The 15519-nt window shown below is 44.7% G+C and overlaps 1 protein-coding gene across 1 annotated transcript; it reads left to right on the top strand.

The window, feature by feature from the left end:
• The first annotated feature begins 8207 nt into the window (after positions 1-8207).
• On the top strand, positions 8208-15253 carry PANX3 (pannexin 3). Its single transcript, XM_060607764.3, has 4 exons — positions 8208-8388; positions 9469-9746; positions 12476-12690; positions 14178-15253. The coding sequence occupies exons 1-4, from the start codon at positions 8208-8210 to the stop codon at positions 14815-14817; spliced, it is 1314 nt and encodes a 437-aa protein (XP_060463747.1). The 3' UTR covers positions 14818-15253.
• Positions 15254-15519: the final 266 nt, after the last annotated feature.

Genomic DNA, 15519 nt, shown 5'->3' with positions numbered 1-15519 from the left:
AATTTTCCTTTTGGCTTAATTCAACACCGGAGTCACTAGATTGACAATCTCTGTGTCCTAGGCCTTTTCTCTCCAGCATCCTCCACATCAGCTCCACAGAGAGCAAGTCCAAAGCCTTCAGCAAAAGCTCTGAGATTTTTCTATGGGCCTGATGCATTCATGCATCTCCCTTTTCGCTCTCAGGTCACTTGCCATAGGAGAAGCCAGCTCCTATGTAGTGAGAACACTCAGTCGGCCCTATGGGGAGTCATGTGGTGAGGAAGTGAAGCTGCCTGACACAACGAGGCTTTCTCCCAACAGCCACGTGAGTGAGCCATCTGGAATGCAAATCATCCAACCCCACTCAAACCTTCATATGACCAGAGCCCCAGCCAATCTGTTGACTTTAACCTTGTGAGAACCAGAGCAGCCCAACTAAGCTGCTACCAAACTCTAGACCTACAGAAACTAAGGGATAATAAACCTTTGTTTGTTACACAGAAATAATTAATGCACATATGAAGAGATACTCAACGTGTTCATGTATCAAAAGAAATGCAAATTGATGTGATGAGATATCACTTTATAGCAACAGCTCATTTTAATCTCAATTTGCACTCATAAAAAATATCAAGGACCCAAAGAGCTTTTGTACATGTGAGTTATGTCAGTTTATATTTACCATGTTAGAAACGAAAATGGGAAATCTTTATTTTATTCATGCATTTTAAAATAAAATCATAAATCCATCCCATATTAACACAAATATTTTTGTGAAAAATAAGTATATTTTCCAAAATAAAATAAAAACTTAGTGAGAAAAGTGACCCTGTTTTACAATTTTGCAAATCTCTGAATATCTGGTTTGGTAGAAGATAGAAGGAATCTCATATCTGCCTTGGCAATCAGTCCATTGAAATATCACATATTATGCAGCCTCTGGAAAATACTACTACACTCTCATGCAAGAATGGGAGTTCAAAGACCAAATAGTGTCTTGATATTAGTACGGAAATAGTTTTGACCTTGTGGACCCCTTAAAAGCTCCTCAAGTACTCTCAGGGGTTCCTGGACCACACTTTGAGAACCTCTGCTTTACATTCAACAGATTGACCCAAAAACATTTTTTTATGTTTATTTATTTATTCTGAGAGTGAGAGAGAGAGAGTGCAAGTGCATGAGTGGGGGGAAGGGCAGAAAGAGAGGGAAGGAAAGAATCCCAAGCAGGTTCACACTGTCAGCGCAGAGTCTGATGCGGGGTTCAATCTCACAACCCTGGGATCACGCGCTGAGCTGAAATCAAGAGTCAGATGCTTAAGGGGCACCTGGGTGGCGAGTCAGTTAACATCTGGCTTTGGCTCCGGTTATGATGTCAAGGTTTGTGAGTTCAAGCCCTGTGTCAGGTTCCGAGCGTGGAGCCTGCTTCAGATTCTGTGTCTCCCTCTCTCTCTGCCTCTCTCTGTCTCTCTCTCTCTCTCTCTCTCTCTCTCTCTCAAAAATAAATAAACATTAAAAAAATTTAATAAAATAAAAATAAAAGAATCGGATGCTTAACCAACTGAGCCACCCAGGCACCCCCAGACTGACAAAAATTTTAAAGTTGAATGGTGCTAACTGTCGGTGAAGATGTGGGGATATAAGAAACTTTATGCACCACAGCCATTCTAGAGAGCAATACGAAACTGCTTAAGACAAGGTAACTATATGCTGCCCTATGACCTAAAATTCCAAGGTCCTGGTTACATATGCCAATTGAATTGTCTTGAAGGACCACAAGGGGAAATGTACATTTTCTATGGAACAGGAGGGCAAGCAAAATGAGTGTTCATCAACAGGCAAATGAGGTAAAATGAAGTATTCTGCTGCAGTAGAAACAACAGATAAGCTGTGAACATAGCAATATGTATCAACTTTAGAGGTACAGGGCTCAGTCAAAATAAAAAGAAACAATGAGATTTAAAATCAGGGCGCCTGGGTGGCTCAGTTGGTTGGGCATCAGACTTCAGCTCAGGTTATGATCTCACTGTTTGGGTTCAAGCCCTGTGTTGGGCTCTGTGTTAACGGCTCAGAGCCTGGAGTCTGCTTAGGATTCTGTGTCTCCCTCTGTCTCTGCCCCTCCCCTGCTGTTTCTCTCTCTCAAAAATAAATAAACATAAAAAAACATTTTTTTAAAAGAAATGAGATTTAAAACAAAATCACTTATGAATATTTATAGTACATAGGTTTTTGGGTAAAGCTCAGTCATGTCATGTCATGTCATGTCATGTCATGTCATGTCATGGCAGGGAAATGTTTCTGCAAGCAACAGAAAAGCCTATATCAATTACAAAACATTATGTTTTGTTATCAGGATATCAGGAAGCTATGCAGAAAATGAGGACACGATGAATTAAACTTCAAGAGGGGACAGAACCATTTCAAGGTAAGAGTACAATCTCTAGGAATTTTCTGTTTCCGGATGCCAGCTCACCATTGGTTTTGGTCTAGGCGAAGGGCCTATGTTGGGGTTAAAATGAACCGTCAGGGCTGTTGTTATGAGGGTGGAACAACAATTGGAAATTTGAGGGACTTAAACACATTCCTAGTCTTCCCCATAGGACGTTTACTGAGTATTGGTGGACTAGAACAAAAGTGAAATCTCCCCCACTAGTGATAATTAGGAAACAAAGACACTGCACAGGGAGTGAGCCTGCATTGAACTCACTGATACAAACTTACCGAATCAGTCTCTCCTTCAAAACATGTGCCAGATTGTGAGACTGACATACAGTGGGAGGTTAAATAATTAAACTGAAATCCCCTAAAGAGGATAATAGACCCTCTCACAATCCTTCAGAGATTAAGAGGACCCAACAAACTCTCAATCAAAAACCTGGAAAGATCAGGCTTTCAGAACAAAAAAAAAACTGACTGCAGAATGAATCTTACTAAAACTCCAGCACAGACCTAACTCGCCTCAGTCCCCGATGAAATTCAATGATCAACGTCTGGCCCTGTGTGTCTGACGAAAGAAAAAGGAAGCATCTCTGGCAAAAGATAGCCTTACCTAGCATCTCTGGTTCTTACAGTTCTTTTATCTACAATGTTCAGCATATAGTGCAAAATTGCAAGGAGATAAAATCATATGCAAAAAGGAGACAGTAGAAGCAGGTCTACAGATCACCCAGTTCTGGAGTTAGTAGCAAGGGTTTTAAAATAACTCTGATTAATAGGCTCAAGAAAATCGAGAAGGGATGAATTAAAGTGTGGAGATTTTCACCAGAAAACTAGGATCCTTAAAAAAAAAATGAAATGGAATTTTCTGGAGTGAAGATAACATTCTAATCGTGAGTGGGTGTGGATTACACTGGTGTATGCATTTGTCAAACTCTGTATGCAGGCTTAAGCTTTGTGCATCAATGTATCAATTTTATCTTGAAAGAAACAAGCTGCCTGTGTCTTCCCCTCTCTCTGCCCCTCCCCCACTTCCTCTCTCTCTCTCTCTCTCTCTCTCTCTCTCTCTCTCTCTCTCTCAAGAGTAAACATTAAAAAAAAAAAAAAAAAGACCTAAAAAAAATAAGGCAGGGGTGTGCCTAGGTGGCTCACTCTGTTAAGTGTCAGCCTTCTGCTCAGGTCATGACCTCACACACGGTTCTTGAGTTCGAGCCCCATGTCGGGGTCTGTGCCTGGAGCCTGGAGCTCAGAGCCTGGAGCCTGCTTAGCATTCTGCGTCTCCCCCTTTCTCTGCCCCTCCCCTGCTAGCCCTCTGTCTCTCTCTCTCAAGAATAAACATTAAATATATACATATATTTATATATAATAAAAAAAGAAAGAAACAAGCTGCAAATATTGAAGTATAATTAGCGATGTGCATGCTGAAGTATTTAGGGACAAGCATGTGAATATTTGCCATTTGCTTTGACACGTACCCAGAAAAATAACACAGATTGAAGGGTAGATAGAGGGATGAATAGATAGATGTGCAAAAAATCAAGCAGAGTAAAATATGCTAATGGTAGAAGCATTACAGATATTCACTGTATATTCTTTTCAACCTTGATTTATATTTAAATGCTTTCATAATAAAATATCGATGCAATTTAATAAGAAGATATTATAAAGATCGGTATGTGAAATAAAGTTGACAGTTTGGATGAAAGATGGACAATTTCCTGGAAAATTTAACTAATCCCCTATAGTGTTTTAAAATATTCCACAATTTTTTTTTGACACTCCTTTCAAAATGTGGAGCCTAATTTCCTTGAATATGGGCTGGATTTCATGGCTTCCTTCTACTGAATACGAAAAAAATAGGAACAGCCATTGTGACTTCAGAGGTGAGGTCACAAAAGGCAGCACAGCTTCCTGTTTGTTCTCTCTCTCGGAGCATCTGCTCTGCGAAAACCAGCTGCCATGTTGCCCTGTAGAGAGGCCCACATGGTAAGAAACTAAGGCCTCTGCCAACACCTAACAAGGAACTGAGACTCCAGCCAGTAATCACTGGGTGAGCTTGGATTTGGATCCTCTAGGCCCACTGAAGGCTTTGGTTGCCTGCGACCCTAACTGACATCTTGACTATAACCTCATGAGAGACTTTGAATCAGAACAACACAGCTAGGCTGCTCTTAAATTTCCGATCTGCAGAATCTTTGAGATGAACTCCAGGCAACAAAGCCTTTCTAGAGAGCAGTATGATACCACTTAAGACAAGTTAAGTATATGCTGTCCTGAGACTTAAAGATTCTAAAAGCAAAGTGAGTGGTCATCAACAGGCAAATGAGGAGATAAAATGAAATAATATGCTCGCTGTTTTAAGCCTTCACTTTTAGTACAGTTTTATTGCAGCAGTAGAAAAGTAGTGCGTTTAAGCTAGTAGAAGAGAGAACCGAAAATCTGAATAGTCAAATATTTATCAAGGAAACTGAGTCCATTAACTAAAACTTCACCACAAAGAAAACTCCAAGCCTACATGGCTTCACTAATAAATTCTTCCGAATATTTAGTGGAGAGAACTGACATCAATCTTGCACAAACGTTCCCAGATAACAGATAAAGAAACACTTTGTAATTCGTTTAGTGAGGCCAGCATATTGTGCCAAAGCCCTCACAAGAAAGAAAAATTAGATCAAGCTTGCTTTTTTTTGTAAATATAAATGCAAAATCTTTAACAAAAGTTCAGCAAACTGAAACCACCCCAAAATTGAGGATATGATGTAGAGCAAAAGAAGCCAGACACACTGGGTGTTGTGTGTAAGTGATAAATCATGGGAATCTAACCCCAAAACCAAGAGCACCCTGTATACACTCTATGTTAACCAACTCGACAATAAATTGTATTTAAAAAAAAAAAGAAGAAGCCAGACACAAAAGAATATATACATATGATTCCATTTCTAGAAAGTATAAAGAAGACAAAACTAATTTATACCATTAGAAGTAGGGGCGCCTGGGTGGCTCATTTAAGCGACCGACTTCAGCTCAGGTCATGATCTCACGGTTCGTGGGTTCGAGCCCCACATCGAGCTCTGTGCTGACAGCTTGGAGCTTGGAGCCTGCTTCGGATTCTGTGTCTCCCTCTCTGCCCCTCCCCCTCTCATGCTCTGTCTCTCTCTCTCTCTCTCTTTCAAAAATAAATAAACATTAAAAAATTTAAAAAAAAGAAGTTAGCATAATGATTACCCTTTGGGAAATGATACTTAGGAAGCACTTCTGGTGGGGGGTGCACCTGGGTGGCTCAGTCGGTTAAGAGTCTGACTTCAGCTCAGGTCACTATCTCGTGCTTCATGGGTTCGAGCCCCACGTCGAGCTCTGTGCTGACAGCTCAGAGCCTGGAGCCTGCTTCCGATTCTGTGCCTCCCTCTCTCTCTGCCCCTCCCCCGCTTGTGCTGTGTGTCTCGCTGTCTCTCAAAAATGAATAAACATTATTTTTTTAAAAAAAGGAAGCATTTCTGGGGGTGTTAGTAAGGTTCTATTTTTTGATCAGAAGAAAGTTTATTGAACGTTATGCTTATGATATATGCATATTAATGTATGTATATTATACTTCTCCAAAATGTAAACTGATTTAGGCAAAAGAAAATACACGCATACAAACCAATAATAAACATTGGCAAAAACACACATTATGAAAAGATTCAGAAATGGGAGTGTGGAAATACTAATGGGAAATAGGAAAGGATCTTTTCTCCTGTTCCCATGCCTGTCTCATTCCATTCAGCAAACACAGGGCAGCTCTAAATCAGAGTTGGCCTCTAACCTGGAGATGGAGAGAGAGGCAGGCCCAGTCTAAACATTTGTGAGCCCAGGAAAAACAGTTTAAATAGAAGGCCACATACCATATACCTATACATTTTAAAGTTATAGATCAAGCTAACAAACTGTTAAATAAAATATGTTCTGTCTGTCTGCCTTCACACACACACACACACACACACACACACACACACACACCCTTCATAATGATCAGGAATGCCAGTTTTGAATTTAGAATCCCCAGACTCCTCAGATCCTTCTTCCCAAACCAGCTAAGTCCCACATTGCAAGAAGTCTCACGATTGCATGTGTGGGCATCCCACGACTTCTAAATTCTATCCAAATCCCCACAACAAGCCATCTTTTAGGCCCAGGAGTGCACACCACCAGCATGATCTACCCTTGGGAGGATGCACCTGAGGAAAAGACCTGTACAGGCCCTGGAAGCAGGATGGGGCCACCTGGAGGGGGAATCACAGTGTCTCAGGCACTAGAAGAGTGGTCTAGAGCAGGTGCATGTGCTCTGAAAGGTCACAGCTCCTTAGCCCCATGGACACTTAGCCTGTGAGAAGGATTCAGCCAGAGGCAGCCACTGTGAAGACCAAGGTCAGGGCCTCTCTTTGCCAAGTCTAGAAGTAGCACCAGAGACAAGAGTAAGTACCCTGTGCTTTTCCACCCCCCCAACTCCACCAAACTGAAATAGAGTTGACATTTGCTCTACACTTTGTACTTTGCAAAGCACCTTCACATACAATACTCTTAGTCAATCCTCACAAGCTTGTAAGATTACAACGTAAGATCATTTGATAGAGGAGAACACTGAGCCAAAAGTGACTTGCCTGAAGGCAAGCAATAAAAAAATGAGTACTGCTAGGTCTCCAGTGGGAGACTTTTCCCTGCAAATTTTAAAGGTCCTATTCTTTCCACTATTCAATACTGCCACCCATCTCCCAGCCTCCTAGAGATTCAAAGGGGGCTAAAACAAAGCATAAGAGACTGTTAAAAACTGAGAACAAATTGAGGGTTGATGGGGGGTGGGAGGGAGGGCAGGGTGGGAGGGAGGGCAGGGTGGGTGATGGGTATTGAGGAGGGCACCTTTTGGGATGAGCACTGGGTGTTGTATGGAAACCAATTTGACAGTAAATTTCATATATTAAAAAAATAAAAAAATAAAAAAATAAAAAAAAAGAAATGAAAGAATGAACACAACATTAAAAAAAATATCTTGATTAATAGATTTTCTAATATTAAAAAATAAATAAATAAATAAATAAAATTTTGGAGAAAGCAAAAAAAAAAAAAAAAAACAAAGGGGGCTAAAAAATACCAAAACAAACAAAAATGTACATATGCATAAATTGTAAAATTGTGGCTGAAACATTGTAGGAAAAGACCAGAGGCCAGGAAGGAAATTTAACAGCAAATATAGAGTAGTTTCTGGGAAAGATCCTGGGCCCAAAGCAAAAATCACCAGCAAGACAAAGAATACTATGTAAGAGCAACAATCCTAGCTGGGTGTTGGGGGCTCCTCTCCCACACAGACCACAAAATGAGGGCCTTCACCACATTTAAGCAATCTCCACCCAAATTCCACACCAATTACATGGCGGGGGGGGGGGGGGGCCTGGCTCCACAACTCTCCTTCTCTCCACCACCCCACCAAAAATACTTTATTAATGAGAGGGCAGCATAAAGCCACGGGACTCCATGTGCTCAGGGACAACCCAGAGAGAGCGGCCTGGCACCAGCCCCAGCTGAAGCCCGACCCTCCTCCAGTGAGGACCCACTAAGCTATGCCTCCCTCTAATTACCACATGCCTGGCTCAGGGCCTGGCCAGTTATTTAGAGAACCAGTGCCTGCTCCTAGCACAGATCTCCGTGAGGCTGGGGCCGCAGGCACTGTCTGCTCAAAGCCAGCTGCCTGAAGCTGCCATCTCCCCACACCGCAGTCCTGGGACCCTTCCTGCGGCCTCTGCACCCCAAAGGTCAGCGGCACCATGTCACTCGCACACACAGCTGCAGAGTACATGCTATCAGATGCCCTGCTGCCCGACCGTAGGGGACCGCGCCTCAAAGGACTGCACCTGGAACTTCCCCTGGACCGCATGGTCAAGTTCATAGCTGTGGGCTTCCCCTTGTTGCTGATGTCCCTAGCATTTGCCCAGGAGTTCTCTTCCGGTAAGTAGCCTCCAAGACCCAGTGTATGAGAGACCCCACTTTGTTTCACTCTTTGCATGGACTCCGAAGTGGCTCCCATATTGTCCGGGTGTCATGACTTTGGCCTGGGCATTACCCAAAAAGCAGACTATGCATGAATTTAGGGCACCAGCAGAGCAGAGGCACCAAAAATTTTGAAAGCCATTTCCGAACTTTTGTAGTAAAAATATTTAGCTTTAATTTCAGTATTAATATATTTTATGTCACTGCAATAATTAAACTTTTATTTTGATTTTCATATGGATCTAGAGAGATCAGGGATCCATATTCTTTTCAGGACCTAGGACCGCTAAAGGTCTTAGTTGGCCATGCTTTAGATGAGTCTCTTACTGTCTCAGAGCCTTCTGCCTACTCTCCACCTCCAGGGTTTCTGATTTAAGGACATATGTTAAAAGACTGACATATCATAGGTGCTAAATAAATCCATTCCTTCTTTCCCACAGCCCGTGGCCACACACACACACACACACACACACACACACACATTAACAAACACACAGACCTGGTGTTCTAGGCACTAGATTAACTCAGCAAATTTCCTACCTCTATTAAAGAAAAGGTGGACTTCCTGAGGATTGGGATTTCTGGCTTTCTTTTCTGGCTATACGATTAGCTTACTATGTTTCCCAAAGAGGTATGTCAACCTCCCACTGCCTCTTCATTCCCCCACAAGATGGAGAGAAACATTGGTTCCCCCTTCCACCTCTCTCTGGAGAAACATGGAAAAACAAAACTCTCCCTCCGAGCCCTTTCCCTTTCAGGACTTCCTGCTCACCCTTTCCCTTGATTGGGCTCAGAAACAGGCCATTAATCCTCTAAATTTTAGAACCTAAAAGATGCCAGTTCTCTCAGGAAGGAGAAGTCACCACCAAACCACAGGAGTGTGGGGCGCCCCTGCTGCCCGCGTGTCTGGGACTCCAAGGGAAGCTTTGAGAGGGAAGAACCCACGTCAAAGGGGAGCCAGTGCATTGAGGGAGCTGAGCCAAACAGGCCTATGGTGACGCTGCAGTGCACAACCTGAAACTGGGGCCTGGGAATAAGAAAGTGCCTGCCAGATAAAAAAGACTGGCGGAGCGCTGGAGGCATCCCCTGGAAGGCTCTCAGCTGATAGTCCTCTGGGTCCCCATTCCTCCACTCCCAACTCCAGGCTGCCTCCAAGCTGTGTTCTTATTCCAGGGCCCCCCATCCGATGCTTCTCTCCCAGTAACTTCAGCATCCGGCAGGCCGCCTACGTGGACGGTTCCTGCTGGGACTCACTTATTCACCACGAACAGGATGAGCTTGGCCAGAACAAGATGAAATCCCTGTGGCCTCACAAGGTAAAGTAAGCTGGGCTCCATCACGCTGCTTCGTGGCAGGGTGGAGCAGGCTAGAACCACATCATTATCTTCTCTCTTGCCTCTTTGCCACCCCACCCCATGTTTTTTTTTTCTTTTGTCATTGACTCTCATGTTTCTTCAAATGTCTGGTGATCTTTGGTTGCCCACTTTTATCTGATTGGAAGCTTTGTGCCTATAGGTGAGGCTGGCTGACCAGCAGCCTTCTGTTTACAGTGAACCCTTCAGGCCATTTCATTGGGAAAACCTCAAATATCGGTATCTGTAATCCTTTCTCTTGAGCTGATTCCCAAAAAGCATCACTGGATCGTTAATTGTGTGGATCCAGGGTGGCAGTTGGTATTAAACTCGGTTACCAACACTCTAGGGCCTCAACTGTGGGTCTCAGCACTCAGTAGTCACTTCAACTAACATGGTTCTCAAGTTTGTTCCCCTGCCCTCAATGGACCCAAGTGCAGAAACTCTTTGGTTTAATGTTTCCAAAGAGCCAACCACAGGCAGATTGATTCTGCCAGCGGATGGAAAGGGCAGTCACTTGAAAAGTGCATCATATTATAGGGAAGATCTGTGGGCCTGTTTTTTCAATATTCCTGTTTGCAACCCCACCTGTACCCCCATTTTCAGACGTACCTCATATCTGCAACTCTTGAGTCTTTCTAGTTCTGTGGTGCAAAAACAGCTTGCTTGGCCTGCCTCAACTCCCATCTCCCTACCCCCCAAACAGGCTGCTATTTTCTAGCAGACGACTGCTTTCCAGTTTGCAACATTTTCTTGCTCTTGTCTCCTGTTTTCCTTGTCCTTGGAGAATTATGTCTTTTTTATCCCTTTAGTGCCATGCTAGTGGGGCTTCGTGAGGGAGAAGTCACGTGTGTGTCCAATTCACAATGTTGAATTGGAAGTCACTGGTGACATTTTTAAGTTATGACAATTTACAAGGCCTCAAAAGGCCGCACAGGTCTGGGACCCAGGCAAAACTACAGACTTAATGGAAAGAGTTCATGGGGTGTCTGTCAGTGGAAGTATTCAAACAGGATCCAGATGGCAACAAGGGCAAGATACTGCAGAGGGGATTCGAATGTGAAAAGAGTCAAACTGTCTGACCACCAGGATTGCCTGACAGCTCTTTAAACCCAGATTCTCTGGTTCCACTTCAAACCTACTGAAACAGAATCTCTGGGGGTGATGCTTATCTTCAAGAAATGCCATGTCTTAGAACAGGAATGAAAAGGTTCTAATTTTTCTCGTGGATTAGTATAGTTTTCCTAACATGTCTCTCGTGTTTAGTTCAGAAACACACACACGCACACACACACTTTCTTCCATCTAGCTGCAACCAAATATGCATCCTCCCTCTTTTTCCTCAAATTCTCCTCCAAAATAAAAGGCAACCGTTGTTCAGGAGAAGCTATAGTTAAGTAGTTCTTATGAGCTCCTAAATCAGACTGCCTAGTTCCTGATCCTGCTCAGCCATCCACGAGATGTATAACCCTGTATGGCTTACTTAACCTTTTCATGCCTCAATTTTCTTATCTGTAAAATAGAGATACTAATAGTACCTACCTGACAGCATCTTTGTGAAGAGCAAATGAAATAATGCATGTCAAGCACCTGGCACAAATGAGCTTAAAAAGCCTTTAACAAGTTGAGTTTTACAGGGCGCCTGGGTGGCTCAGTCGGTTAAGCGTCCGACTTCAGCTCAGGTCACGATCTCACGGTCCGTGAGTTCGAGCCCCGCGTCGGGCTCTGGGCTGATGGCTCGGAGCCTGGAGCCTGCTTCCGATCCTGTGTCTCCCTCTCTCTCTGCCCCTCCTCCGTTCATGCTCTGTCTCTCTCTGTCTCAAAAATAAAAACGTTAAAAAAAAAAACAAAAAAAAAACCAAGTTGAGTTTCTACTGTGGGTAAAATAGCGGCCCAGCCCCTGTTGGGTGTGGTAGGGAAAAGTCCTCAGGTGGTAAATTGTATAGTTGAGGACACCAGACTCACCCATTCGTCAACGTCAGCTTGTATACATACAGAACAGGAATAGCCCCAAAGTATTCCAAGACAGTGCCTGGTGTCGTTTGGCACGGCCACGAACGCAGAGATGAAAACAGAACTGCACACGAGAGGAACTAGGGAAGGCAGCGTGGAGGCTTTGGGATTTCATCCCCTCTCTGGAGGGTCTAAGCCAAAGTCAGCCATGTTGAGGCCCCTGAATGGACTTTGAAAGCTAACAGACTCTGGGTGTCTGGCCATAAGAACTTGGAGGAGTCAAAGAAAGAGAGGTGGAAGATTAAGAAGGCAGACACTCTCCCCTAGGATGTGATGCCATGACCACTGCTGGCCATGGTCTCTGCTTAGAGACCCAGGCTAACATGCATGGGGAACGGAGGGACTCTCGTGGTTCTCTGTTGCTCTCCCCCACCTTCTGTCTCCCTCTTTCCCTCCTTATATCCCTCTCCCTCCCCTTGTCCTCCCTGGGCTCCTACATACCTACACAGACCCCAGATCTGAGGAGTGCAGCTGGGGAACATGGAGATTCAGCAAACCTTCTCCTCTGGGCTTCAACATACTCAGCCAGGTCAGTAGACAGCCTTATGTCCTGGGCCTGTGGTGGCTCATTCCCCCCACCGCCTTCCTTCCCCGATGCAGGAAGCAGGGAATGAGAGCCCCTCTCTCAGAGCTCTCTCTACACACTGGGGCCCCCTCCTCAGCTCACTCTCACCCCACAGGCCCTGCCCTACTCCCTGCTGGCCTTGGCTGTGGTCATGTACCTGCCTGTTCTGCTGTGGCAGTATGCAGCCCAGCCGGCCCTCAGCTCGGATCTGCTCTTCATCATCAGCGAACTGGACAAATCCTACAATCGTTCCATCCGCCTGGTGCAGCACATGTTGAAGATCCGGCAGAAAAGCTCAGACCCCCATGTTTTCTGGGATGAGCTGGAAAAGTGAGTTGTCTCTCCCACCCATTTCTGAAGGCCTCAGTTGAGCGTTAACATGGCGTGCAGGGTCATCGTCAAACTATCCTCTGTACCGTCCTTCTCATGAACCCAAAGAGTTTAACACACCATCTCACTAACTTTCCATCATTTCTGTACAGGGAGGACAGAAAGGACTCTTCCTTAGTTTATAGATGAACATCCTGCGTCACAAAGGGGTTAATCTCTCTAATGTACCACTTTTGTATACCATTCCCCTGCTCAGAACCTCCCCCCATGCCTGCAGGAAAAAACCCAAACTCTCCCACATATTTTCCCAAGGCCCTCTACTTTTTCACACCTCTGACCACCGAGTGACAGAAACCTCCCACTTTACCCAGGCAGTCTCCTCCTCTTCTCCTGATTAGCCATTCATGCCTAATTTACTGTGGCCCCAGCACTGTTCTGGGTGCTCCAGACCCATCAGTGTGCCTTGTGTGTGTCAGAGGCAGGGGTGGGGAGGGGACAAAGGTATACCTACCCATATAGGGACTCACATTCTACGGAGGGGAAACAGACAACAAATACACACAACACATAGCAAATCATCTGGCAGAAGATAAGTGGTATGGGAGCGGGGGAGCAAAGCCAAGTATGGGGGTCAGGAAAGCTGGAAGGTTGTGGAGTGGTGCCATTTTAAATAGGGCAGCCAAGGTAGGCTCCACCAACAGGAGCGTTGAACTGAGATTTGGGAGCATATTCTGTCTTGTGTGTGTGCACGTTCTCCATCCTCTGAAAAACGTTCCTCTCCTGTGTGTCTTTCTGAACTCCATCCACCTCTCCATCCAGCTCCAAGACAATATTCTCCATAAAGGTTTCTGAACACTCCAGCCCGTGCTGGTACCTCTCTCCTCACTTGTACAACACCGTGGTTTGTACCCACCATTTTAGCAACAAATTAAGCACTACTATTATTTCCTATTGGCGTACCTTATCCGCCCCTTCCCCACAAGGCAGCCGGCAAGCTCCTTCAGAGCAGAGACTGGCTTACATGTGCCTGAACACCACAGCTCTCAACAAATATTTGTGAGCATGTTTATTTTTATAAAATGGGTGGGTTGGCCTAAAAATCATACACACAGTATACAGACCAAGCACCAGAACGTGGTTATTTAGACTCCCCGTCCAGTGCTAATTTAATACGCTTATTGCTTCCTAAGGATCCTGTTTCGGCTTACAGGTTTAGTCTGCTCTGCTGGGCAGAAATCCAGTGTGGCCATTTGTTATTCACTGATCATTCCCTGGGTTGACCACATTGCACTCATCAGCTGGAAAATTAAGACATACTCACACGTCTCTTTAGGGAGAGGGGTGGTTATGCTCCAGGAAGGCAGACTTTCATGTGAGCCAAGAACGCCACGTGGCATACACAGATTCCATTACTGCCCCACGTGGCTCTCTCAGATATGGTTCCAAGTGGTCTCTCCTCACCCTGCCTCCTTTCTTCCCCTGCCCAGGGCTCGGAAAGAACGATACTTTGAATTCCCCTTGCTAGAGCGGTACCTGGCCTGTAAGCAGCGCTCACATTGCCTGGTGGCCACCTACCTCCTGAGGAACTCCCTCCTGCTCCTCTTCACCTCAGCCATCTACCTGTACCTTGGCCACTTCCACCTGGATGTCTTCTTCCAAGAGGAATTCAGCTGTTCCATCAAGACAGGCCTCCTAAGTGATGAGACCCACGTGCCCCATCTGATCACATGCAGGCTGACCTCTCTGTCCATTTTGCAAATTGTTAGTCTCTCCAGTTTAACAATATACACCCTATTGGTTCCAGTGATAATATACAACCTCACACGACTATGTCGGTGGGACAAACGGCTCCTATCCATCTATGAGATGCTGCCAGCTTTCGATCTCCTCAGCAGAAAGATGCTGGGATGCCCCATCAATGATCTCAATGTGATCCTCCTTTTCCTCCGAGCCAACATCTCTGAACTCAACTCGTTTAGTTGGTTGAGTGTCTTATGTGTTTTGAAGGACACGACCACCCAGAAGCACAACATTGACACAGTGGTCGATTTCATGACATTATTGGCTGGCTTAGAACCCACAAAACCTAAACATCTCACCCAAAGGGTGTGTGATGAAAACCCCTAGTTAAGAAACCGTGGAGCAAGAAATTTTATGGAAAGTAAAAATCTCTCTCCTTCTTCACAAGCCTCACACACTAAGGTACAAAAATACCCGCTTTAGAAATGCTAAGTGTGGATTCAGCTGAATCACATCCTGTATCATGTTTTCCTAAAGGTGAGAAGATAAAATCAACGCATGAAAACAAATCTGAAAGTTAGAGCTGAAGAGTCAAAGAACTAAAAAATTAGATCTAGAGCCTTCTATGAGGATAGGGGGGAAAAAAAACACCTAAAACTCAGCTGAAGTCTAGACATTCTATAAGGAAAGAAGGTGCTAAAGGCTATTTATGGAGGCAGGTTCTTTTCAGTATATGCACTCCATTGCCCTTCTGGAATGCACGCTCAGCTCAACCCAAAGAGCAAAAGGGCAATCTGTTAAGTGAATAAAAATGTGAAATGCTTCAGGTGTGGCCTGAAATCCTAGGAACTTGCCAGCTTGCTTTGTGGAAGTCATTGACCTTGCCCAAGTCCTGTGTGGCCTGCAGAGTGGGACAGAAGACAATGATGGCAGGACCTTGTTATCTGCTTTTGGGGGTTAGGCCAGCATAGAATGAGGCTGGGGCCATGCATCAGCTAGGGGTGGAGCTCTGGGTTTTCTTCATCATCTAAGCCAGGGACCACTTCGCCAAGGGCTGGGATTATGGGCTTCTTCACAACTCTTGAGGGG

Source organism: Panthera onca, chromosome D1, assembly GCF_046562875.1.
Source record: "Panthera onca isolate mPanOnc1 chromosome D1, mPanOnc1 haplotype 2, whole genome shotgun sequence".
Taxonomy (NCBI): Eukaryota; Metazoa; Chordata; class Mammalia; order Carnivora; family Felidae; genus Panthera; species Panthera onca.
Note: the sequence above shows the minus strand (reverse complement) of the source record. Positions and strands in the feature narration are given on the sequence as shown.

Bases quoted from the DNA above. Each gene is read 5' to 3' on its own strand.
- PANX3 (XM_060607764.3), top strand. From the start codon at position 8,208: ATGTCACTCGCACACACAGCTGCAGAGTACATGCTATCAGATGCCCTG. The intron at 8,389-9,468 runs GTAAGTAGCCTC...CCTGGGAATAAG, and splicing joins TGCCCAGGAGTTCTCTTCCG to AAAGTGCCTGCCAGATAAAA. The intron at 9,747-12,475 runs GTAAAGTAAGCT...CTCACCCCACAG, and splicing joins AATCCCTGTGGCCTCACAAG to GCCCTGCCCTACTCCCTGCT.